The sequence below is a fragment of the Podarcis cretensis genome, assembly GCF_951804945.1.
Source record: "Podarcis cretensis genome assembly, chromosome: 7".
NCBI classification, from domain to species: domain Eukaryota; kingdom Metazoa; phylum Chordata; class Lepidosauria; order Squamata; family Lacertidae; genus Podarcis; species Podarcis cretensis.
The window spans coordinates 82,939,635-82,966,567 of record NC_137176.1 but is presented as its reverse complement, the minus strand read 5'-3'; the positions used below and the strand labels follow the sequence as shown (position 1 = coordinate 82,966,567).

Here is a 26,933-nt window from a genome sequence, read left to right as displayed (position 1 = left end):
GACCCATTGGCCTCTGCTCTGATGTAAATCAGCGACCCAGGCTTCAAAACCAGGGCACACTATGTCAGCAGAGTTAACTGCGCACACAGAATAGGCGTGAGGCTTGTGGAAGCATACTACAACTACGGATTTATTAATCATAAATCAGGACAAAGAAACATGTCATCTCTCTCTTTGTCTTCTCCGAGAGACAGAGAAAAGCAAAAGCTATACACAACGGAAGTTCCCGGCAGACTGTGCTGGAATGTAAACAGACACGTGACATGCAACAGTTCCATGTCTGTAACTAAAGGTGGAATGGAATGTTTCAACATACATGAAGTTGACTGACCAGAAGTCACTTTATGCAGAAAACAGCCATATGAATTTGCTCCTTGGTTGTTTACCTGATTGTTGTTTTCTGTGTGCCATTGCCTGCTTCCAAACTGAGACATAACCAGAGAACATTTCAGGTGTTACTGATTCTCACAGAGCACCTCTGTCAATTTTGCAAAGAAGAAGAAGTCTAGTGAGGTGAGACCCAGAGAAGTGGTACAGGCATTGTACCAACCATATTGCGCATAACTGTCTTGGATGTGGCATGGGTTATGCGACCTCATTATAGCTGTTGCATATGCAATCACAAGCGCAAAACTGTTGCTGAACTATGCACTTTGAAGTGTTTGGTTTGGGCATAACTGCAACATGGAATGTCGGCACTCATAAGAAATGGTTTCTTCTTTTCCAGAGTTGCCTGCTAAATCGGTTGATCTGGCAGCGATTAACCTGACTGAATTGGTAAATGGAATGCTAAACACAGCTCTCAAAGGTATCTGTTCCCCTTCTATTATTTGTTAGAATTCCTGCTCCATGATTGCAGTCATGGGATTTTTGTCTTTCACGTGACAGTATATGTTTTGACTCCATAGAGTGGGAAGTGACGGAGACAGGATGTTTGTGTTACTGTGTTCCGTGAAGTTGGACTATTGTCCTTTGTTTTTTCTCTTTGCTGTCTGATGCTAGAGATAGAGGGAGCCATGTTGCAGTGCTCCGTGTGTGTTTATATGTAAATAAAGTAGATTAGCCAAAATGCTGAGTTGCTGAGGTCTGTTATGCATGATGTGTAAACTCTACGGATCCCTAAATGTGCTGGTGTCGGTTGGCATCGGTCTCTGTGATGTTCGGGCAGAAGAAAGCTTTTGAAGCTCCTGAACTATTGACCAGGAGGGAGGGAACATGCCAGTCGGGCATGTGTCTCTGCCAGGGTCCTACTCGAGTGTAGGACAAGCTCCTTGATTAACTACATTCAATGCATGCCCATTGGAGGATGGAGACAGGAGGTATGTGATGGAGACAGGAGGCAGGGGCAGGAGGAAAGCAAATGCTATATCTGTGAGCTTGGGCCCTTTCCCAAACACTCATTTGCATGTGTATGTAACTGATGGGCAAGTTTTGTCTATATCTCCACAGGCAGCAAAAAGTTCTTCTCATTGCTGAGCATCACATCTTACAGCTCGTATGCTTTCCATAAGGTTTCCATAGTCGTCTACAACAGTAAGCTAATATTCCTTCAGGGAGGAAGGGTGGGTTATAAATATATAGACATTAATGGGTTTTTAAACGTTGTGGTTTGTCAATGACAATTATGCCATGCTTTTTCTGCTTTCTTTGATGAGATTTTCATAAAAAGGAGGATGAAAGCTCTTAATTTAGAAACAAGCAAAACATAAGCCATTAAATAAATATTTATAGAATTTATCTACCACTTTCTCCTCCAAGGAGCTCAAGGTAGTGCACATGGTTCGCCCCTTTATCTTCACAACAACCCTGTGAGGTAGGTTAGGTTGAGACACAGCAACTGGTCCAATAAACACGCCCGGGAAGGCCGCCAACTTCCCAAGTCTTCAGGGTGTCTCTCCATGGTCCTCCCTGTCTGTAAATCTCCCTCAGTCCAGAGAGACCAGTGATAAGCGACCCCTCTCTCCTGAGAGGAGCACACTCGTCTTCTGGCATATCATAGCAGAAGAAAGAGTCAATCAGTAGCTGTAAACTACTTTATTTTACAGTCTATATATAGTGGTACCTCAGGTTACATACGCTTCAGGTTACAGACTCCGCTAACCCAGAAATAGTGCTTCAGGTTAAGAACTTTGCTTCAGGATGAGAACAGAAATCATGCAGCGGCGTGGCAGCAGTAGGAGGCCCCATTGGCTAAAGTGGTGCTTCAGATTAAGAACAGACCTCCAGAACGAATTAAGTACTTAACCTGAGGTACCACTGTACAGAGAATCCATCAGCATGTCTGTGTTCTTTCAGCATCAGTACAGAAGTGAAACTAACTTCCAACAATACTCCAACAGCACTGAGACTTCCTGTCTCACGCTCTCTCAGACACTCACACGATATACACAAAACATAGTGCTACTGCTGGAGCAGCACGGATGGATAAAAATCCTAACATAAATTACCTGATTTAACAAATCATCTCCTGAACATTGCCCATGTCTTAAATGCCTCTGCAGTGTATGTCTTGTTGCTTTGTCCCCCTCCTTTCTTTATAGTATCCAACCTGAAGAATATTGACCCCACCAAATTCCCCATGAGGTACTGCTATTGCTTGAACAACAGGACAAATGACTTAACAGGTGAGTGGTGCATGAAAGATACCAGGGGGACATTGCCGAAGTATCTGAGGGATACACCCAACTTGTCAGTCTTTACTCGCGTGTAAGCAATATGCCGTGGCACAGGAGTTGGGTGCCAATACTTAAAAATAAAAATGGGCAATTTAAACACACTTTTTTGGGTGGGGGAAGTGATGATTGTAAACCAGGGATGGTGAACATGGCAGCCCTACAGATTATTGTAAACCAGGGTGGCCACCTGTAAACCAGGGATTCCACCATCCCCGTCGAAATGTGTAGTTTGGCTCTTCCTGTTCCATCACTTCATTTTTGGTGGTAAAGAGATGGACTTGGGGAAGGTCCTGGACTAGACAAGTGCTTGCTTTATTTATTTGGCTGGGTTTTCTCTCTCCAGATTTTACCGCTTTGCTAGTTGATATCGTTGGCAACTCCACCGATTCCCTTAAAGAAATTTTCAAGTCTACCTCTATTGTGTCAGGTAAGAGTCATTGCTGGCAAATTTGATGCCAAGTCCATTAAGCTTGTCAATCGCAGGGCAGGTACAGGGAATGTGGGTGCCAGGCCATGGGCCCCATCTGCCACCCTGACCAAAGGGGCTCCCCACCACACTCAGATTTTTTTCAAAGAATCCAGGGACACTTTTTTTAAAAAAGAGGGGAAAAAAAGATATTTAAAAAATTTAAAAAATAATAATTAAGAAGTAATATCTTCCCAGCCTGCTCTCTTGGAGGGCTAGCAGCCATGGAGTAGGCTCGGGTCGGGCCTGGGCTTAGCCAAGTGTCCTTGCCCTCCCGGTGCTCTCCTACTTCTCCTCCTCAGCGGTGGCAGCGGCGCAACAAGGTTGGGGCTCCCCTCCTTCCTCTTTCTCTCTCTCCCTTCTCCTTCTCCTCTCCTCCTTCTCCCTGTGTTGGCTCCGGGGTTTTCCTGGCCCCGGAGTGCCGCTGGGCAGTCAGCCAAGTGGCCAGGTGCTCTCACTCCTGGCTCAATTTGGGTCGTGGGGGGGGGGGCAGTCAGCGGTTCCCCCAGTTGATGCACCAGGTGTACTCAGTTCCCCCTTGGCAGTGGCAGTCTCAGCAGCTCGGAGCCAGCCTGGTAGCACAGTTTGCTCTGCCTGGCTTCAGGAGCTGCTCGCTGCCGTGGCGCCCGCCATTTTGCCTCGCCAGAAGTCCCCATATGATGTGTCTTGTGCTGTTGAACCAATCATGCAACATTCATTCCCTAGTAATAAATCTACAGCACTTAAAATATAAATCTGGGGACATTAAATGAAATCCGGGGACATTCAGGGGACGGATTTTTTCGGGGAGAGATTTGTAAATCCAGGGAGTGTCCCCAGGAAATGGGGACGTCTGGTAACCATAACCTGAGCAGCACTTTGAGCAGGAGCTGGGAGAGGATGGGCCTTTGCCGTCCTTAGCTATGCAGCATCTCCCACCAGTGGGGGAGGCGGGCAGATGGCAAGACTCGTGCCAGTGCCCCAGCCCAAGGAGCCATGCATGCATGTCCTGCTGATGCTCCACAGCCCTGTCTGGCAGCAGCATTGGTGATGCATGGAGGCACAGGTTAGGAGGTTCAATACTTGCCTTACTGGGCGCAATACTTGCCATGCCCTGGGAATCGGCAACCCACGCTACACCACTGCTGCCCATGCCATGCACTGGGAGCACCCTTTTTCAGGATTTACAGCAGCTTAAGACCCACAGTGCTAAATACAGTAAAGGTTCGTTATCTATGCTAGCATTTGATTGATGTTGGAGAAAGACTGGGTTGAGAAATAAGACTAAGAGCACATATTGATATAGGAATGTATTAGATAAAATGTAAAGAAATATACAATAACAAGAGTACATTCATTTGTAAAAAAAGGAATATACAACGGGATAGACAGGAAGTCCAATGTGTTTGCATGTATATGACTTTGGAAAAAAATTATGTCCTTGGTTTTCTTTCTTTCTTTCTTTCTTTCTTTCTTTCTTTCTTTCTTGGTATATAAAATTTGTATATAATCTTGGTATACATGTTAGAAAGTATATTATAATGAACCCTGTAATGTAATATGACAATGTTTACCGACGTAATATAAGAATGTAAGAATGTTAACAAATAAATAAAATGCAAAAAGGGGGCCAAGATAGGAAAAAAAAAAAAAGACCCAAAGTGCTTGGCTCAGTCAGCTGGATCCCAATTCAGTTGAGGGTCATAGAAATGTAGATTTGGAAGGGACTACGAGGGTCATCTAGTCTAACCCCTTACAATGTGGAGCTGGAACCCACAACCCTGAGATTAGGAGACTCGTGCTCTACCAACTGAGCTGTGGAAGGAGTTAAGCTGGCGTAGCCTGGCTGAGCTGAGATCGTCCTGTTTCAGCCAAGGATCTGCTGGATCCCATCCTGCTCCTCCTGGTGGATCTTTCTATAGGATTGCTTCCACAAATTCAGGAGGGAATCAGATTTAGACTCAATTTGCTTGGATGCTGTGTGTGTGTGTGTGTGTGTGGTTTGTGTATGTTTAATGCATGCTACAAAGAAGTTCCAGTGAGATAATTATAAGAAGGGCATTGTTCCCTGCCTTTGCCACTTGAAATTCCAACTTGAAAGATCTTGGCACTACAACTTTAGTGATAATTTTTGGATATTTCTGTCGCAGACTTTGTGATGTGAATGGGAAAACTGATTTTTTGTTGTTGTTGTTCCTCTTCAATGGGTTTTAATTAAAGCAGCATCTGTCTTTCAGTGAGCCAAGGAAATGACACGGACTGCATCTATATTTGTGTCATGTCAGGCCGCACAGGTAACCATGTAATTGCTCTTCTCTTCCCCAAATATGTTGCTTAGAAATCTGAACTCTGTATTTGGAAGAACCCTGTGCACAAAAACCCACCTTGGACTGGACCACTTCAGCCGGGGGTGTTCAGAGCTTCATTGCTTTGGATGGGGTGTTTCAGGGCTAAATCTCTGCCCAAGCTAACCTAACATGCCAAGAGGAAGGGTTGTAGCGGTGGAGGCCAATCCTTAAGGTTGAATGGGGAACTGCCTCCCCAACCTCATTCTGGCTGAAGGTACTTATAACCCATCCAGGATGTGGCACTGACAGAAAACATCTACCTTCATGGTCCCTGTTTTGCGTTTTATGAACTCAACGGGAAGGACGATGGAGACAAATCTAGAATTTAGTTGGCTGTGCCAGTTATGGGCTCTAGTACCACCTACTGTTGGCCTCCGTACCTTCCACTAGCCAATACTTGGACCTTGAGCATGTTACTCAGGTGCTCTTCCATTGAGCTACAGCCTTTCCCATGATTCTGGGACAAGCACTAGCCTGTTTGCCTACTGCTATCCCAGGTCATTCTCTCGCCCCTTGTCCCATCCAGTTTTATTGAAGCATCCTGAATCCACGTTTTCTCAACAGGAAGAAACCTGTCCGATTTGTGGGAAGCCATTGAAAAGTCACCGTTTATTAATTACACTTTTTCAGGAAATGTGTCAGACCTTCTGGGTAAGTGTATCTTGAACGTAGCACGGAGGGAGGCCGAGCTGTTAATGAACAAGAAGCGTGTTTGAGTTGCATGAAATGGCCAGGCTTTGATCTTTGGAGGCTAAGCTTGCTTCTATCCTAAGACCCTTTAGCACTACTGAGGCATTGCTAGCTGGGCACACAAGCAAAATGGTAGTACTTAATATAGCTCAATCCTATCCACCAATGTCCTTTCCCAGGGCCTAATTCCTCCTTTAACATTTACTGCGTGTCGAGGTCCCCCAAGCCACGCTTAAATAATTCACAATTCACACATAATTTTTGTTTAAGGGTTTTGGCATAGTTGTGGCCACAACTTTATTAAAATACATAAATGTGAGTGGTTGCTTAGCCATTGGTTATGACTATCTATCCCCACGCCCAGGGACAGAACTGACTTCCGGATTCCAGTGAAAGCCAGTCAGGGAAAATAATATTGAGGAGAGCATGGAGCCAGGCACCAGACCCCCCACATGCTCCTGGGGGTTTGCGTGGCCCTTAGCCCCATTCAGGGGTACAGATGAAAGAATGGCAAGCCCCTGGATTCCTTTAACAAAATTCCATTGCAGCAGCAGCATTGGAGGGGCAGGCACTTACCCCTCCACCAACCAACCAATTTTTTAACCAATGCCTAGCTGCAACCTTACAAGTTGTGACGATTTGCTAAGCAGTAGGCAAAAACCAAATGGCATCAGCCAATCAGTCAAATGGAAAAAATTCCTACCAGGCCCCTGCCCCCAAAGCAGATGACCCCATGACAGGCATAGCAAGGTCAACGCAATAGCCCTAGATCCAATGCACACAGCAAAAGAGCCCAGTCAGTGCTGCATGACTTGATTTTATAACCTTTGGTCTGTCCCCCTAAATGGCGACACCAAAATTTGCCCAGTAACCCAACCGCCCAATAACTGCAGATGGTCATCCATACTAACCCGCCCAGCAACAGAGGGGTGGCCTGTCAGACCCCACCGCAACATGTGCTCTCTATGAAGGAGAACACACTTTCCCATGCAAATCCCATTCAGTATGAGCAGGGAACCTTAGGCCCAGAGGTCAATAAGAAATTGTAGACTTAGGAGGAACCACAAGAGCCATCAAGGCCAGCCTCCCTGCATTGCAGGCATGTGGCCCTTCAAAGGTTGCCTACAAGTGAGCATGGCCCTCAAGCTGGGGGGTGGGTGGTAATCCCCATTCCAGCTATTTGTGAAAGCTCACCTGCAGTGTTCATCATAAGATTCCAAGTTGCAGATACTGCCTCTGTTATTGGTTCCTGTTCAGCATGACCATGGGCAGGTGGATGACTGATGAGGTCTTCTCAATCAGTTATTGCCTGTTTCCTGTGGTGTTTTCTAATGTTTGGTAATGATGGCCATTGCATTTTCTTTGCAGCAACAGCTTTCCTTTCTTTTTCTCTCCCTCCCTCAAAGGTTTAGATTTGATTCTCCCCGGCCTGGTTCCTTTATGGGAAGATGCTGACAAGGTCTTAGGTGATGCTGCAAAAGACACATGGACATTTAAAAGTGCGCAAGTATCCCTCTGTGTTTGAAAAGGCAATCTTTTGTTTATTTGTCTGACTAATCCTTTGTCTTTCAATGGGCATGGTTGTTTTTAGATGTTCTTAAACATCTAAAGTACAAAATGCCTTCACTTACCTTATTGTACCACCAATGATATCATTTTGATGGGGAAAGGAAGGTGCTCTCGCCCTGATCTTCGCCATTCCTAAAAATGTTGCATTCTCTGTTTTCTGTATCCCAGTTCCTTGGCTACTTTGGGGGAAGCCATGACTGTATCTGACTGTGTTGACTTTTAGCCAAGTAGTATTGGAAGCACAAAATCAATGTGTGTACTGGTGGAGACAGTGGTGTGCTTACGCATGTATATGATTGAAATATATATAAGCACATATATATTTATCCTCAGATGGGGCACCGCTGAGGGTACCATATGTCCCAGAGGTGCACTTAATTTGTACTGCAAAACTGGGCTTTTAGAGTTGCAGCTCCAGCCCTCTGGAATCAATTGCCAGCTGAAATGAGATAGGACTTGACATTTAGGTGGTTGCTGAAGACCTTTTCCTTCCCAAAAGTGTGACCCAGTCATTTTTTGCAATACTATTTGTACAACCGTATAAATGGTTTTATTGTTTTTCAGAACGTTTTGGGGTTGATTTTTTGTATTCAGACTCATTTTTTATTGCTGTATGCCAGTTCGGTAATTTTGGGCAGTGAAGCAGTTTATAAATCTGCAAACGATAATGACATAATGTCTAATCTATATTTTGTCTTCATATTTCCTAAACATATTTCAGCTACAAAGATACCTAGGTGGTCACAGACTGGTGACTGGAAAGGAAAGGAGATGCCTTTCACGCAGGATCCCACAATACAAAAGAGTGTTAGTCCAACAGGCTTCGAATCATCGTCATCAGAGGTTCCCTTATGGCTGCAGACTGAGGTTTCAAGAGCGTATGAGGTTTCATCAACTACAACAGCTTCAGCAGGGCCTCCACCAACTCCTCTGGGAAGCTATGACAGTCCATCAGAAGCTCCAGCAACCCTCAGTGAGTTCTGAGGATTCAGAAGAGGGTGCACAGTCCATATCTGGATGAAGTGTGAGCATAAAGCAGGCAACTGCAGTCTGTCACTCAGACAACCGCTTTCTCTGTGTCACATTTATTTTAATCGATTTTATTGCTTTCCTTGGGAACGCTTTTAAAACCGGCTCCGTTTCATTTCAAACAATCATACTCTGCGCAGATAACATAAAAAACGCCTTGAATATCGGCAGTTGCAACAGAAACACTGAAAACTGCATTAGGCATGAAAAGATATCCCAACATACCACAGCAAATCCATCTTCATATCAAAGACCAATAGCTAAGAAAAGGAGACTACCATACCCTTTCAGAGTGTCCTTCCTTCATTCTACACAATCCGTTTTTAAATCATTTTTTTTTCGTTCCCTAAAGTATGGAAAGCTAATGTAATTTAAATAAAGTGAGCGTAACATGTGCCAGATTCAAACTACATTCAGCAGTGGGGCTGCTGCCAGCTGAGCCAACCTAAGACTGGCAGAGGAAAGGTAAAGCTAAAGGACCCCTGCCAGTTAAGTCCAGTTGCAGACGACTCTGGGGTTGCGGCACTCATCTCACTTTATAGGCTGAGGGAGCCGGCGTTTGTCCACAGACAGTTTTTCTGGGTCATGTGGCCAGCATGACTAAGCCACTTCTGGCACAATGGAAACCAGAGCAGCACACGCCGTTTACCTTCCCACCGGATCAGTACCTATTTACCTACTTGCACTGGAAGTAGGAAAACAAGCCTTTAAAATAGCATTTGAGTTCCACCATAAGTCCCACCAAGTTGCCAGTTCATGTGACTGAGCTGAACAGAGTTAAGATTCAGAGTAAGTACCCCTGGCTTGCTCAGTCCCTTGCCTCTCCCATGGAATGTCCATTTTTCAGGGCTTGGGCAGTTCACACTCCTGGCTCATGGGAATAGGACAAACAGTGGAGACTCAGGTTGTGAACATGATCTGTGCAGGAGGCATGTACACAACCCGCAGCGCCGCGCCTGCACAAGTGCGGGTTGCAATTCGGTGCTTCTGTGCATGTGCAAGCGCTGAAACGCAGAAGGTTCAGCATGGTGCGCAACCCGAAAATGCACAACCCAAAGTATCTGTAACCCAAGATATGACTGTATTCCCAAATAACTGTGCACAGGATTGTTGCCCTTGCCTTTCCACCACAGGCAATGAAAAGACCAACGTTTGTCCACAGGCCTCTTGGACAGGCTTTTCAGTGAGCCCACAGGATCTGTTATTAGGGTTGCCATACGTCCGGGAAAACCCGGACATGTCCTCTTTTTGGGTGCCAACATGCCCATCCGGGTAGATTTTTAAATTTTAAAGGAATTGCCTGGGGTTTTTTGGATAAATTTGGGGGGTAGGGGTTTGGGGGCACACACATGCTCAGGAGGGTGCTGTGATCCGGAAGCGGAAGTGGACAGCAGAGCGAGGCCGTTGCAGTGAAGATCAGATAGCAGCTGGGGTCTTGCCTCCTCTTGGACTGGCAGTGCCTTGGGCTGCTTTTCGTGCCATGGCTGCTGCCAGCCTGAGCCATGAAAATGACCGCTCCCCACATTAAATGGGGGGCACCCTTTGCGTGGTCGCACGCAGCCCCCGGGACCCTATGTGGCACCATTAGCACAGGCTTGGGTTTGCCTCCCCCCAGGTGGGATACCTGGAGGTCTCTGCCTACCTCAGCCAGTTGCCCAATCCTGCCTGGGGAGGCGTTGCCAAGGTGATCCAGCCAGATAGGGGGAGGGACTATCTGCCCACACAATAGGGGGAGGAACTCACCTAGGAATCGTCAGTTGGCTCCAGAGCTTCTCCCACCATACCCACCCTCAGTTAAGACTTCTTTTGCAGGTTAACCATTTTTCCACAGGTACGCGGGCGCTGCTACATCAAGGTCACTGTTGAAGGGCCGGAAAGGTTTACCTTTCCCTTAGCAAAATGTCACAACTTTGATGGTATCAGGCCTTGGGCGGAATCCTTTAATCTATCTTCCCTAAATCGGGGGTGGGCATGTAGCGGTTACTCATGCCCCCCTCCTCTTTGCAGCGGCGATACCAGAGTTCCCCATTAAAGGGATTGTTTTGAGGGGAGGCATTGGCCGTATGCCAAGAGGCTGTCATTGCTCTCCCCTGTGACTGTGGCATAATGGGGGCGGGCTCTCTCTGCTTGAACATATGTTCTCCAGAGCCACCCCCCCACACACACTCTGGATAGCCCTGATGTTCCCCAGATCTCTGGCAGGGGACTGGGAGGGATAAACGCCCAATGCCTGATAATGCTTTATTATCTGAAACATAATAAAGTTGTGGCCAATTTTAACCCCATAGCACGTTGTCTTAAGTCATTATTCCACACAGGGGCCACCTAGAGTTTTAGGAGACTCCGCCTGTCCACACAAAAGGTGCACGAGTGCGACGGCTGCCCCAAACGCCTCTTTCCCCAGTCTGGGCTGGCAGCGGCTCGGGCTGCCCTCTTTTTTGCTCTTCAAGATATGGCAACCCTATCTGTTATGCGTCTTGATTTTTCAGCTCCAGAGATGCCTGCACAATCGTGGACCATTGCTGCAAAAGGTGATGGGGCATCCTGGTCTCCGTTCACCATGTGGCAACAGACTCCTGGCTTGAAGGGTGCTGAGGCTTCGTCTTTCCAAGAGTCCTCATGGCTGCAGACGGATGCTGCGAAAGAATGGGCAGTCTCACCTACTGTGATGGCTTCTTCCTTGCCTCCTTTGAGCTATGGGATTCTGCCTGGAACGCAGCCAGTGCCAAGTGAGCATTCAGAGTGTGGGAAGCAGAGGGTTGATAGATGCCCACTGTGAATATAAGCAAACCTTGCTTTGCATACAGCAGGGGTGGTCAACTCCCAAGAGACTGCGATCTACTCGCAGAGTTAAAAACTGGCAGTGATCTTAAGGAATGTTAGAAGGATGTTGGAATGAAGTTATGTGGTTTTAGCAGTAATGTTATAAAGGAGTTGTCAGAGCTGCCTCCAGGTCCCAGCTCACAGAGGACCAACGCTAGGCTGTAGTTATGTACAAAAGTCTTTATTGAGATTCAGTCTCCATTTTAAAGCCGCAGCGTGCAGCTCTACGTCCCGACCTTAGACCGGCGAAGTCCTGTCTGAGTCTCCTCCCCCTCCACACCAGTTTAAGACTCTCGCTTTGCTCCACCTCTTCCTAAGTTCCTTTCTCCTCTGGGCCCTCCTGCCCGCTAGGGTCTCATCCTTCCTGGACTCCTCTGACGCTGACCCTGACGATTCTTGCCCCTCCTTCCGGCGGGCTTTAGGACCTGGTTCCCTATCCGGGCTACCTTCTGTGCCGCTCGCCTGTACCTTTGAACTTGGCGCGCGCGCCCAGCCTGCAGCTTTCCTCTTAACCGTTAACTCGCTCTCCGATGGAGGCGTGGTCAACCCTGACTCCTCTTCTCTCGCTGGTGGTGCATATGTGGGCTCTGACACCTGGGACTCCTCCCCCCCACTACGCTCTGGTGGGGAAGCTGTTCCTGATTTCCAACTGCTGCTCTGGGAGTCCCCGCTGGCCCCTTGCTTCTGGGGTGTCCCCCTTGGGTCGCCCCTTGCCCTGCCCATCGGCGCCCCCTTCTGTGAATCTTCCGATTCGCTGGAGAGGCTCATGGAATCTATCGGGCTGCTGTCATATTCTCCTACGCTGCCCTCGGATTGCTCCCCCTCGCTTTCCATCACCTCTCCTCCCTGCGCTCCCGCTGAGTCCCTGACAGGAGTATTTAAAGATGGATTGTTAACAGGTGAGAATGTAAAGTTATAATAATAATAATAATAATAATAATAATAATAATAATAATAATAATTATTATTTATATCCCGCCCATCTGGCTGGGCCTCCCCAGCCACTCTGGGCGGCTTCCATAAAAACCAAAAATACAGTAAAATATCACACGTTAAAAACTTCCCTGAACAGGGCTGCCTTAAGATGTCTTCTGAATGTCAGGTAGTTGTTTATCGCTTTGACATCTGCTGGAAGGGCGTTCCACAGGGCGGGCGCCACTACCGAGAAGGCCCTCTGCCTGGTTCCCTGTAGCTTTGCTTCTCGCAATGAGGGAACCGCCAGAAGGCCCTCGGCGCTGGACCTCGGCGTCCGGGCAGAATGATGGGGGTGGAGACGCTCCTTCAGGTATACTGGACCGAGGCCGTTTAGGGCTTTAAAGGTCAGCACCAACACTTTGAATTGTGCTCGGAAACGTACTGGGAGCCAATGTAGGTCTTTCAAGACCGGTGTTATATGGTCTCGGCGGCTGCTCCCAGTCACCAGTCTAGCTGCCGCATTCTGGATTAGTTGTAGTTTCCGAGTCACCTTCAAAGGTAGCCCCACGTAGAGTGCATTGCAGTAATCCAAGCGGGAGATAACCAGAGCATGCACCACTCTGGCGAGACAGTCCGCAGGCAGATAGGGTCTCAGCCTACGTACCAGATGGAGCTGGTAAACAGCTGCCCTGGACACAGATTTGACCTGTGCTTCCATGGACATCTGTGAGTCCAAAATGACTCCCAGGCTGCGCACCTGGTCCTTCAGGGGCACAGTTACCCCATTCAGGACCAGGGAATCCTCCACACCTGCCCGCCTCCTGTCCCCCCAAAACAGTACTTCTGTCTTGTCAGGATTCAACCTCAATCTGTTAGCCGCCATCCATCCGCCAACCGCCTCCAGACACTCACACAGGACCTTCACCGCCTTCACTGGTTCTGATTTAAAAGAGAGGTAGAGCTGGGTATCATCCGCATACTGATGAACACCCAGCCCAAACCTCCTGATGATCTCTCCCAGCGGCTGCATGTAAATGTTGAAAAGCATGGGGGAGAGGACAGAACCCTGAGGCACCCCACAAGTGAGAGCCCAGGGGTCTGAACACTCATCCCCCCCCCCACTTTCTGAACACGGCCCAGGAGGAAGGAGCGGAACCACTGTATGACAGTGCCCCCAGCTCCCAGCCCCTCAAGACGGTCCAGAAGGATGTTATGCTCGATGGTATCAAACGCCGCTAAGAGATCCAGCAGAACTAGGAAACAGCACTCACCTTTGTCCCTAGCCCGCCGGAGATCATCAACCAGTGCGACCAAGGCAGTTTCAGTCCAATGATGAGGCCTGAATCCCGACTGGAAGGGATCCAAATGGTCCGCTTCTTCCAGGCGTGCCTGGAGTTGTTCGGCAACCGCTCGCTCAATCACCTTGCCCAAGAATGGAAGATTTGAGACTGGGCGATAGTTGGCCATCGTGGCCGCATCTAAAGATGGTTTTTTAAGAAGCGGTTTAATAACCGCCTCTTTCAGCGGGTCTGGGAAGGCTCCCTCACGGAGGGAAGCATTCACCACCCCACGAAGCCCATCGCCCAGTCCTTCCCGGCTAGCTTTTATAAGCCAGGATGGGCAAGGATCCAGGAGACAGGTGGTTGGTTTCACTCGTCCAAGCAGCCTGTCCACATCCTCGGAGGTAACAGATTGGAATTGATCCCACTCAACTTGACCAGACAGAACTCTAGCACTCTCCCGCCCCAGTCCTGCTCCCACGGTGGAGTCTACTTCTTCCCGAATCTGAGTGATTTTATCTGCAAAAAACTTTGCAAAATCATTGCAGGAGAACATGTGGCCCATACTGGGCCCCGATGTTGCAGGTGGTTCCGCTAAATTGTGAACCACCTGAAAAAGTCTCCTGCTGCTGTTTTCTGCAGATGCAATAGAGGCAATATATTAAGATAAACTATTAAGATAAAAGCAAAATTGGAAAGGATTTGCTGAAATAACTAATTGAACTAGAATACAAAAAAGGGAGGTGCGAGGAGGTCAGGGAAACAAGTAAATGAAAGTCAAGTTATGGAAAGGTTGATTTGTTTTTAATTGTTTTTTACCTTTTTGTGTTTTGTATTTTTCCCTTTTTCTTTTCTTTTTTATTATTGTAACTTTTTTGAATTCATAATAAATATTATTATTATTTTTTTAAAAAATAAAAACTGGCAGTGATCTACCCCCTTTTGTGGGGTTCAGGTCAAAGTTGTAGAGCTTTTTTTTAGGAGGGTGTTATGTACTGAGTTGAATAGGATCCAAAATGGCCATAGAACAATAGAATTCAGAATGCAGCAGTCTGATTGATTCTAGAACAATAGGATCCAGAATGCAGCGGTCTGATTGGTCCACAGGAGCCACCCAATCCAGCTCCAGGTGGAAGTGAATCCGCAACCTGATTGGCCTACAGGTGAATCCCAGAATTAGCCAATCACATGGGGCCCATTGTGTAAATAATGTATATAAAGCAGACATTCTGGGGGAACTTCCATTCCTCCTCACCACTATGAGCTGAATAAAGAGAGCGAAATCCACTCTCGACTCTGAGTATATTTCAGAGGGAAAGCCCCGTTTTTAGGGCTTCAGGTCAAAATTGTTGAGCTTCTTTGAGGTGAGCCAATGATCTAGCAGTGATCTACCACAGACGTCCAGTGATCTACCGGTAGATCACGATCTACCTGTTGTACGTGCCTGTATACAGGGTACTGTACTTAGCTTTAGAAACACTTTGGGAGGAATCCTATAGCCAGATCCACCAGGATGAGCAGGTTAGGATCCAGCAGATCTCTGGCTGAACTTGCGAGTTTCCTGAAACAGCTGGCTGTGCCACCTTAAGTCTCTCATCCTTGGTTCAGCCAGAGATATGCCCGCATATGTTCCCCATCCCAGTTCAACAGGGACTCAGCTGGTGGTGTTATATGATACTTCTTAGAATCATAGAATTGTAGATTTGGAAGGGAGCCTGAGAGTTATCTAGTCCAACCCCCAGCAATGCAAGAATCCTCCCAAAGACTGTCCCTGGGTGTGCTTGAACCACCAACCTTCATGTTAATCATTTGGTGACAACAGCAGGAAGCAATGAGTCATGTCTATGAAGGAGGCACGATGAGTCTAGCATCACAGATGCAGCCTGCATATTGCCTCAGGTGCAAAACATTTTGTTGTACAGTGGTACCTCGGGTTAAGAACTTAATTTGTTCTGGAGGTCTGTTCTTAACCTGAAAGTGTTCTTGACCTAAAGGTACCACTTTAGCTAATGGGGCCTCCCGCTGCCACCATGCTGCCACCGCACGATTTCTGTTCTCATCCTGAAGCAAAGCAAACCATCATTCTGCCTGAACACTGAGGTCCAGCGCCGAGGGCCTTCTGGCGGTTCCCTCGCTGTGAGAAGCCAAGTTACAGGGAACCAGGCAGAGGGCCTTCTTGGTAGTGGCGCCCTCCCTGTGGAACACCCTCCCACCAGATGTCAAAGAGAACAACAACTACCAGACTTTTAAAAGACATCTGAAGGCAGCCCTGTTTAGGGGAGCTTTTAATGTTTGATGGATTACTATATTTTGTTGGAAGCCACCCAGAGTGGCTGGGGAAGCCCAGCCAGATGGGTGGGGTATATTATTATTATTATTATTATTATTATTATTATTACCCAAGGTAATATTTCTGGGTTAGCGGAGTCTGTAACCTGAAGCGTCTGTAACCCGAGGTACCACTGTAGTTAATTCACCCATTAATTGGTGGATCATCTGCAATCATGTGATATGCATGCATGGCTAAATGGGTTATTGTGTATGAATCAGGAAGCTCTGTGGGTATATATTCCGTGTAGATCCTCATGGGGGAAAATATTCATTTTGTTGAAGGATTCTGGTACCTTGTACACAAGATTGCACCCTTTAATTCCTGGGTGTCCATTCAGTTTGAATCTCTATTTGTACAAGATTAAAATCCAACAGTTTGGGAACCTGAAATATACTCAGAGTCGCAAAGTGATTTCATGCTGTTTATTCAGCTCATAGTGGTGAGGAGGAATGAATGAAAGTCCCCTCAAAGTATCTGCTTTATATACATTATTTACACAATGGGCTGCACATGATTGGCTAATTCTGGAATTCTACTTTAAGCCAATCACGTTGTGCATTCACTTATATCTGGAGAATGATTGGATGCTTCCTGCCAACCAATCATACTGCTGCATTGTTCTAGGACCAATCAGACTGCTGCATTCTGAATCCTATTGTTCTTGGACCAATCAGACTGCTGCAATTTGGATCCTATTGTTCTAGGACCAATCAGACTGCTGCAGTTTGGATCCTATTCAACTCAGTACATAACAGAACCTTTATGACTTTGTTTTAAAGCGTAATTGTATTTCCAGCTACAGTTATCTTGATATTATTTTGGGGTCCTTCCCCCCAACCCCCCCCCAACATAATCTAAAATAGGACCAGTCAATGTATTGCCTTCTAAATGTTGCTGAACTCTATCTCCCATAAGACCCTGCTGACATAGGCAACAGTCAGGGAAGATGTGAGATACAACCCAATAATGTTATATGGAGGCTACCACATTGACTATCCCAATCTAAACAAAAGGTGGGAGGAAATGCCATTTCAGCCAAATAATCTGATGATGGTGTTATGTACTGAGTTGAATAGGATCCAAAATGCAGCAGTCTGATTGGTCCTAGAACAATAGGATCCAAATTGCAGCAGTCTGATTGGTCCTAGAACAATAGGATTCAGAATGCAGCAGTCTGATTGGTCCTAGAACAATGCAGCAGTATGATTGGTTGGCAGGAACCACCCAATCATTCTTCAGATATAAGTGAATCCACAACCTGATTGGCTTACAGTTGTTGTTGTTTAGTCGTTTAGTCGTGTCCGACTCTTCGTGACCCCATGGACCAGAGAACGCCAGGCACTCCTGTCCTCCACTGCCCCCCCGCAGCTTGGTCAGACTCATGCTGGTAACCTCGAAAACACTATCCAACCATCTCGTCCACTGTCGCCCCCTTCTCCTTGTGCCCTCCATCTTTCCCAACATCAGGGTCTTCTCCAGGGAGTCTTCTCTTCTCATGAGGTGGCCAAAGTACTGGAGCCTCAGCTTCACAATCTGTCCTTCCAGTGAGCACTCAGGGCTTATTTCCTTCAGAATGGAGAGGTTTGATCTTCTTGCAGTCCATGGGACTCTCAAGAGTCTCCTCCAGCACCATAATTCAAAAGCATCAATTCTTCGGCGATCAGCCTTCTTTATGGTCCAGCTCTCACTTCCATACATCACTACTGGGAAAACCATAGCTTTAACTATACGGACCTTTGTTGGCAAGGTGATGTCTCTACTTCTCAAGATGCTGTCTAGGCCTGTCATTGCCCTTCTCCCAAGAAGCAGGCGTCTTTTAATTTCGTGGCTGCTGTCACCATCTGCAGTGATCATGGTGCCCAAGAAAGTAAAATCTCTCACTGCCTCCATTTCTTCCCCTTCTATTTGCCAGGAGGTGATGGGACCAGTAGCCATGATCTTCGTTTTTTTGATGTTGAGCTTCAGACCATATTTTGCACTCTCCTCTTTCACCCTCAATAAAAGGTTCTTTAATTCCTCCTCACTTTCTGCCATCAAGGTTGTGTCATCTGCATATCTGAGGTTGTTGATATTTCTTCCGGCAATCTTAATTCCGGCTAGGGATTCATCCAGCCCAGCCTTTCGCATGATGAATTCTGCATATAAGTTAAATAAGCAGGGAGACAAAATGCAGCCTTGTCGTACTCCTTTCCGAATTTTGAACCAGTCAGTTGTTCCATATCCAGTTCTAACTGTAGCTTCTTGTCCCACATAGAGATTTCTCAGGAGACAGATGAGGTGATCAGGCACTCCCATTTCTTTAAGAACTTGCCATAGTTTGCCATGGTCGACACAGTCAAAGGCTTTTGCATAGTCAATGAAGCAGAAGTAAATGTCTTTCTGGAACTCTCTAGCTTTCTCCATAATCCAGCGCATGTTTGCAATTTGGTCTCTGGTTCCTCTGCCTCTTCTAAATCCAGCTTGCACTTCTGGGAGTTCTCGGTCCACATACTGCTTGAGCCTTCCTTGTAGAATTTTAAGCATAACCTTGCTAGCATGAGAAATTAGTGCAATTGTGCGATAGTTGGAGCATTCTTTGGCACTGCCCTTCTTTGGGATTGGGATGTAGACTGATCTTCTCCAATCTTCTGGCCACTGCTGAGTTTTCCAAATGAATCCACAACCTGATTGGCTTACAGTAGAATTCCAGAATTAGCCAATCATGTGCAGCCCATTGTGTAAATAATGTATATAAAGCAGATACTTTGAGGGGACTTTCATTCATTCCTCCTCACCACTATGAGCTGAATAAAGAGCATGAAATCCACTCTTGACTCAGAGTATATTTCAGATGGTGATTATTATTTTTAAAGCAAAGTTTCCAGTACTTAAGAAAATATATGTCCACAGTAAACTTCCTAAGAATTGAGATCGGTTCTCTCTTTTTAAGCAGATCTGAAAATTTACGAAGATGCTCCAGTTTAAGAACCCCACATCAGATTTTTTTTTTTTAATAATATTTAATTGAGATTTTTAAATACCAATGCAAAATTAGTAAACAATGTAACATATTTCATAACATAGTTTCATAACTTCTTTGGACTCCCTCACGTCTCCCACTCCCACTTACATCATTATAAATTTTTGCCAGCAATTTATCAACTTGTTTGCATTCTTATGTCCCGCTCGTTTAAATATAATTAATAATTCTCCAAAAAAAATTATATTTTCCTCAATCTCACTTATCATCCTAATTCCAACTATTTTAGTGGTGCTCAATTGTTTGCGATCTAGCATCCTTATTAACATTCAGCCAAATTACAATATTTTTGTAGGTAAATCTTGAATTTCTTCCAATCTTCTTCAACCCTCTCCTCTCCCAGGTCTCGGATTCTGCCGGTCATCTCAGCCAGTTCCATATAGTCTATCAGTTGCATCTGCCATTCTTCCAGTGTGGGTAGATCTTGGGTTTTCCAATATTTAGCGATGAGTATCCTTGCTGCCGTTGTTGCATACAAGAAAAAAGTTCTGTCCTTCTTTATCACCCTCTGGCCGACAATACCCAGAAGAAAGGCCTCTGGTTTCTTAAGGAAGGTATACTTAAATACCTTTTTCAACTCATTATATATTATTTCCCAGAAAGCCTTCACTTTAGGGCACGTCCACCAGAGGTGAAAGAATGTTCCTTCATTTTCTTTACATTTCCAACATTTATTATCAGACAGGTGGTATATTTTGGCAAGTTTAACTGGGGTCATGTACCATCTATATATCATTTTCATTACATTTTCCTTCAAAGCGTTACAAGCAGTGAAGTTCAACCCAGTGGTCCACAACCTTTCCCAGTCATCAAACATGATATTATACCCAATATCCTGTGCCCACTTTATCATAGCCGATTTAACCGTTTCGTCTTGTGTGTTCCATTTTAACAGCAAGTTATACATTCTTGAAAGTACCTTAGTCTTAGGTTCTAACAGTTCTGTTTCCAATTTCGATTTCTCCACCTGGAACCCTAACTTTTTGTCATTTTTAAAAACTTCTTTAATCTGAGCGTAGTGTAACCAGTCTCACACTTTATCCTTTAATTTCTCCAAACTCTGCAATTTCCAATTGTCTCCTTCTTTTTCTAGTATTTCCCAATATTTTGGCCATTTGGCCTCCATATTGGGTCTTTTTCGGGCCTTAGCTTCCAGAGGTGAAAGCCACCTTGGAGTTTTGTTTTCCAATAAGTCTTTATATTTTGTCCAGACATTAAACACTGCTTTTCTGACAATATGGTTCTTAAAGGCCTTATTGATCTTAACCTTGTCATACCATAAGTATGCATGCCAACCAAAAGCGTTATTGAAACCTTCCAAGTCCAATACGTCAGTGTCTTCGAGAAGTAGCCAATCTTTTAGCCAGCAGAAAGCTGCGGCTTCATAATACAACTTTAGGTCTGGCAGGGCAAAGCCCCCTCTTTCTTTCACATCCGTTAATATCTTAAACTTAATTCTGGGCTTTTTGCCCTGCCAGACAAACTTAGAGATGTCTCTCTGCCACTTCCGGAAGCACTCCGTCTTGTCCACAATCTGCAGTGTTTGGAACAAAAACAACATTTTTGGCAATACATTCATCTTGATAGCAGCAATTCGGCCTAACAAGGAAAGTTTCAATTTTGTCCAACTATCTAAGTCTCTCTTAATTTCTGACCAACATTTTTCATAGTTATCCTTAAATAGATTCAGATTTTTTGCTGTTATGTTTACCCCTAGGTACTTTACTTTTTTAACCACTTTTAATTCTGTCTCTCTCTGAAACCGTTCTGACTCTGTATCTGTCAAATTTTTTTCCAACACCTTAGTTTTCTGTTTGTTTAATTTAAAACCCGCCACCCGACCAAAGTCTTGAATCAATTGTAATACTCTTTTCGTACTAGATTCTGGCTCCTGCAGGGTCAAAACTAGGTCATCTGCAAAAGCTTTAAGTTTATATTGTTTCGCTCCGACCTGAATTCCTTCCACCAACCGGTCCTCTCTAATCAAGAGCACCTCCAGGACCGAAATAAAAATCAAAGGGGAAATGGGGCAGCCTTGTCGTGTTCCTTTTTCAATTTTAAACTCTTCTGTAACCACATTGTTAACTATCAGTTTAGCCTTTTGTTCTGAATATATTGCATCAATCCCATTCTCAAAACCCCGTCCCACTCCCATTTCTTTTAAATTTCCCTTCATAAATTTCCAGGAAATATTATCAAAGGCCTTCTCCGCATCTATAAAAATTAATACTGCTTTTGTATTTATATCTGTTTGCAGAAGTTCCAAAATGTCAATAATGTTCCTTGTATTGGCGAGCAAATGTCTACCTGGGAGAAAGCCTGCCTGGTCCTTGTGGATTACTTCATTTAGAACTTTTTTGAGTCTACTTGCCAAAATGTCTGCAAATATTTTGTAATCCACATTTAAAAGAGAGATGGGACGATAGTTCTTAAGTTGTGTCTTTTCAGCTTCCGATTTTGGTATCAATGTGATAAAGGCTTCCTTCCACGATTCCGGCGCCCTCTTCCCCTCCATAATTTCATTGCTAACCTCCATCAATGGTTGTATCAAGTAGTCTTTTAATGTCTTATAATACTTGGAGGTCAACCCATTTGGCCCTGGAGATTTGCCCAGTTGCATGTTCTGAATGGCTTGTTCAATCTCTTGTCGTGTTATTTTACAGATCAGGATTAATCTATTTTCTTGTGACAATTTTGGTAGTCCATTTTTTTCCAAAAATTGTTTAATCTCAACCTCATCTTGCGGCCCTTGAGTGTATAATTTTTTGAAGTATCTCTGGAAGCACTTTCTAATGTCTGCCGGGTTCTGAATGTTTCTTCCTTCAATCTCTAGATTTGTAACTGTATTTAGTTTTTGTCTCCTCTTCAACTGCCAAGCTAGCAGTTTTCCACATTTATTCGCCGATTCAAAAGTTTTTTGTTTCATTAGTTTAACCTTCCACTCTATTTCCTGATTTATCAATTTAGAATATTGAGCTTGATAAAGTTTAATTTCTCTCAGAATCGGCTGTGACTTTGGGTTTGATCTTAACTTCTTCTCTAATTCTTTGATTTTCTCCAAGATCTTATCTTTTCTCTCATTTTGTATCTTTTTCTTTACAGCATTCTGTTGTATCAAGAACCCCCTCATCACAGCCTTACTTGCATCCCAGATAATTCTTTTTTCCACCGTAGTGTTCATGTTTATCTTGAAGTAACCCTTCAAGGCTTTCTGGGCCTTCTTAATAATCTCCTGATCTCTAAACAAGTTGTCATTCATCTTCCATCTAAAGGAACCGGTTGGTAATAGTGTCATATCCATCTTTACTGCGTTATGGTCGGAGCAGGTCTTTGGGCAGATTTCCACCTTTCTGGCCTTGGGTGCCAGACCTCTAGATATCCATATTTGGTCGATTCTTGTCCAGGTCAGCTGGGTTTCAGAGAAAAATGTTCCCTCTCTTCCCAAGGGGTTCTTTGTTCTCCAGATGTCAATCAGATCCATATTGTCTGTCATTTCAAAAAAAGTCTTTGGTAGTCTGCCGTCTTTTGTGACGTTTTGGCTTTGTGACTTATCCATGTTAGTTGATACGACCCCATTCATATCTCCCATCATAATGATGTTGTTGTAGTCCAGATAATCCAACATAGTCTCATGCAACTTCTTATAAAATTCCGATTTCCCCTCATTGGGTGCATAAATTCCTAATATCAAAAGCTTCTCTCCTTGGTGCTGTATCTCAATTGCCAAAATTCTTCCATGTTCATCTTTAAATAAAAATTTAGGTGACAGGCTCTCTTCTTTACTCTGTCTGAAGATATAAATTTCTGGCCAAGTCTTTTATTTATTAACACTTTTCTATGGAGCCTAGTCACGTGTGTTTCTTGTAAACAAATAATGTCCAATTGTTTTTTTTTAATATATGAAATATTTTCCTCCTTTTTTCCGGGATGTTACAGCCATTTATATTCCAACTCAAAAGTTGCAGAGACATCCTGAATAAATCTGGTTAATTTCCTGGGGGTGGTATCTTATTCACTGGATCTTCCGGTTCCGAAGGTGCAGGCACCGCCGGTGCTCCAGGCCCAGGAGGTATTTCAATTCCTTTTTGAAGGTCCTCTCCGTGTGCAATCAGAAATTTGTCTCTATCTTCCAATGTTCTGATTTTGACCTTCTTCCCTCTGAAGGTAAAGGATAATCCTTGAGGAAATTCCCACCTGAAGATAATTGAGTTGCTCCTCAACAGTCTGACCAATTCCAAGTAGGCAGATCTAAGATCCAACAGTTGTTTAGGAATGTCTTTATAAATTTCAATTCTTTTGTCCAAAATGTTCAGTGACTTTTCGTAGTGTAGGCCCAAAATCTTATCCCTTTCCTCCTTTGATCTCAATGTTATCAAACAATCTCTGGGCTTCTCTTTCTTTGCCAGTCTTCCAAGCCTGAAAGCTGATACAATTTTAAAGTCCTTTTCCTCTAAATTCCAAAACTTGGAAAATTCTTTGGTCAAAAACTCAGCTAAGTTGCCTTCTTCCGCTTCTGGTATCGACCTTATCCTTAGGTTACTCTCCCTATTCCACAGTTCTATCATAGAGAGATAGGTCTGGTGTTCACCTACTTGTTTGCAGAGTGGTCTTACCTCTTGTTCTAAATTTCCAAGTCTTTGGCTAGTATCCTCAGCCAATTTCCGATTTTCTACTGTGGCCTCCGTCAGTTCTCCAATTGCTTGTACGTTCTGTGATACTTGACCAGTTAATCTATTTAGGCATTCTGTGTTTTGGTCAATTTTAGCTGTTTGCTCGTCAGCTTTCTTATCCAAAGATTCCACTCTCTTATCCAAAGATTCCAATTTTTCATAAATTTTCTCTAATATAGAAGCAGTTGCTCCTGAGGCCATATCTTCCAATTGTAATTGCTCAATTTCTCCCTCCCCTGCTTGTGGCAGAGAAGCAGCTTCTTCCTCTGAAGGCAGAGTAGGTACAGATGATCTACGTGTCTGTGAGGCTGAGGTTAAAGTTGTTAAAGTTGTTTGTCTGGTTTTTGGTCCCTTTTTTCTTGCGCCACTCATTCCAGAGTTATCTAAAAGTCAAGGTCAAGCTGAGTTGTTCCCATGAGAAAGCAACAGCCCAGATGTTAACAATCAAACAGGAGGCCGGGAAAAGGAAAGTAAAATAATGTCACTGTTATAAATCCCAAATCCTCTAGGGGGAGCTTAAAATGTCTTTAGGAAAGAGATCAGTTCTGGTAAAATTACTAGAGTCAAGTTTAAAATCCAGGAACCTTCAATAACAAGTTTTAAGCAGAGTTGATATTGGCAGTCACAATTCTTTCAGACAGTGCATGCTGGTATTCCAAATGTTACTTCAAAGTAGCAAGTCCAAACTCCCTCAGATTGTTGCAATTTTTAATTCAAAGTGTCCAAATCTGCAAACTGACAGCTCAGTTGCTCAGGCAGCTCCAACACCTGGGTTTCTTACTCAAATTATATTTCCAATAGAAGAAAGGTATCACAATGCAGATAAAGAGCATAAATCAAATGCTTAAAGTCCTTGTTTGCTTACAGGAAAATTCAATGGGTGCTCAGATCAATTAAGTTAAAAATTTCTTTCTTTGCCTCCACTCCTCCAGCTCTTTGCTTTGAAGTTCAGTGACAGCGGAAGACGGACTTCCTGTTTTTACGTCGCTCCGCTTTCGGCCAAATTCAGTAGTTTTTAGTCTCAGATTTTATAAAGTCCTTCTTTACTCACGGGTTGTTGCTTTTCCGAATCAGAAGTTTTCAGAAAGAGAGGTCAGCGCTCACCGGCAGCAGCAGCGCAGCTTCACTCCGCGGATCGCGAAACGACTCACAGCGCCGCTACCCCCTCCACGTTCCGGAGCCCCTTACGGGGTTCCTTCAGCGCTTTGGGGGTCGTTTCTGGCGCCCACCGAGTCTCAAGACCACAGGCTCTTGCTGCCTGTGGGTTTCCAAAGTGGGTCTCCGCTTCGCCGTAGCGGACGACCCAATTCTGCGGAGCTTCCTCCTCACTAGTGGAAGAGGACCGCCATTACCGTTCGCGCCGCCTCCGGAAGAACCCCACATCAGATTTAGTCCATGTTTATCTCTCATAGATATAAACCATGCAATGTTTAAATTCAGTTCAGATCAGAGGCAACTAATTTTAACATTCAACCCTTTCAGCAACAGGAATTCCTTTACCGTTGGCTTCTCCTTCCATAGAGCAAGTACAGGATGCGTTGAAGACCCGCCCTCCTTCCTGTGAGTAGAGATTGTCTATGAAAATGTCTGAATAATCTACTGGAAAGATCCTGCATGGGTTACTCTCTTGCAGCAAAAACAATCCAAAGTTTGTTTGTGTGTCATTTTAAGGATTAACAGAGCCTGGTTTTTCTGATGGATCTGGCACCCCCAAATAATAATAATAATAATAATAATAATAATAATAATAATAATAATAATAATTTATTTATACCCCGCCCATCTGGTTGGGCCTCCCCAGCCACTCTGGGCGGCTTCCATAGAAACAAAAAATACCGTAAAATATCACACGTTAAAAACTTCCCTTAAGATGTCTTCTGAATGTCAGGTAGTTGTTTATCGCTTTGACATCTGCTGGAAGGGCGTTCCACAGGGCGGGCGCCACTACCGAGAAGGCCCTCTGCCTGGTTCCCTGTAGCTTTGCTTCTCGCAATGAGGGAACCGCCAGAAGGCCCTCGGCGCTGGACCTCAGCGTCCGGGCAGAATGATGGGGGTGGAGATGCTCCTTCAGGTATACTGGGCCGAGGCCGTTTAGGGCTTTAAAGGTCAGCACCAACACTTTGAATTGTGCTCAGAAACGTACTGGGAGCCAATGTAGGTCTTTCAAGACCGGTGTTATATGGTCTCGGTGGCCGCCCCCAGTCACCAGTCTAGCTGCCGCATTCTGGATTAGTTGTAGTTTCCGAGTCACCTTCAAAGGTAGCCCCACGTAGAGTGCATTGCAGTAGTCCAAACTCAGCCCTCCAGATGTTTAGGGACTACAACTCCCATCCCCCCTAGATAACAGGACCAGTGGTCAGGGATGATGGGAATTGTAGTCCCAAAACATCTGGAGGGCCAAGTTTGGGGATGCCTGCGATGGATAAAGTCCTGTGATATCTCAACACGAGTAACAAGGAACGCGGGGAAATTAATTCAGTTTGCATTTAAAGCTGAACTCACTGAATTTATGCTTGCCGAAACAGTATGCAAACTTAAACACACCTCATTCTCCTCTATTTTATTTCCACTGCAGTTCTGTGGCCAAGCAATGTCCACAGAAATACTAGGGTAAAATAAATACAGTACACATAAATATATTAGTGAAATGAAAATGCATGAATGCATTACGTATGGGGAAATAGTTTTGCAAAAATGTGTATTTTAGAGAAAATTACATATAAACAATGGAGAAATCTGTACCAAAATGCTGACAAGTTTCACTAGGCTCATCATCAGGGAATGGGGTTAGCCTGTGTGGACCTTAAAAACCTCATTTGCACATCCTTTGGATTCGTGGGAGAATCTCCTGCACCTCTCTTAACTTGTTTGAGGAACTGCTTTAATGTAACTGCTGTGAAACCCTTGGCGCTACAAGAGTACTTGTGCTGGTCCCGGGGGCTAACCGAGAGGCAAGGTCCGAGTCCAGTCCGAGGTCAATGGTGCGGTATGGAGGCTGCTCATCAAAGCTGTAGCTGGCTCCAAGGCAGGGAGTCGGGTGGGGTCAGAAACTCTGGCAAAAGAGCAGGACAGGGTGCAGGCAGGAACAGGCTACCAACAATGTTGCTCCCGCAACCTGGGACTGGGCTGGCTGGCTTT

At 44.9% G+C, this 26,933-nt stretch overlaps 1 protein-coding gene across 1 annotated transcript in view; it reads left to right on the top strand.

Moving 5' to 3' along the window:
• HHLA1 (HHLA1 neighbor of OC90) overlaps positions 1-26,933 on the top strand; it is a 52,429-nt gene that overhangs the window by 8,034 nt on the left and 17,462 nt on the right. Inside the window, exons 4-13 of the mRNA XM_079984354.1 lie at positions 728-808; positions 1,450-1,533; positions 2,541-2,624; positions 3,019-3,102; positions 5,358-5,414; positions 6,033-6,119; positions 7,565-7,657; positions 8,449-8,700; positions 11,246-11,485; positions 25,278-25,355. Coding sequence (XP_079840480.1) covers positions 728-808; positions 1,450-1,533; positions 2,541-2,624; positions 3,019-3,102; positions 5,358-5,414; positions 6,033-6,119; positions 7,565-7,657; positions 8,449-8,700; positions 11,246-11,485; positions 25,278-25,355 — 1,140 coding nt within the window. The remainder of the gene's footprint in view (positions 1-727; positions 809-1,449; positions 1,534-2,540; positions 2,625-3,018; positions 3,103-5,357; positions 5,415-6,032; positions 6,120-7,564; positions 7,658-8,448; positions 8,701-11,245; positions 11,486-25,277; positions 25,356-26,933) is intronic.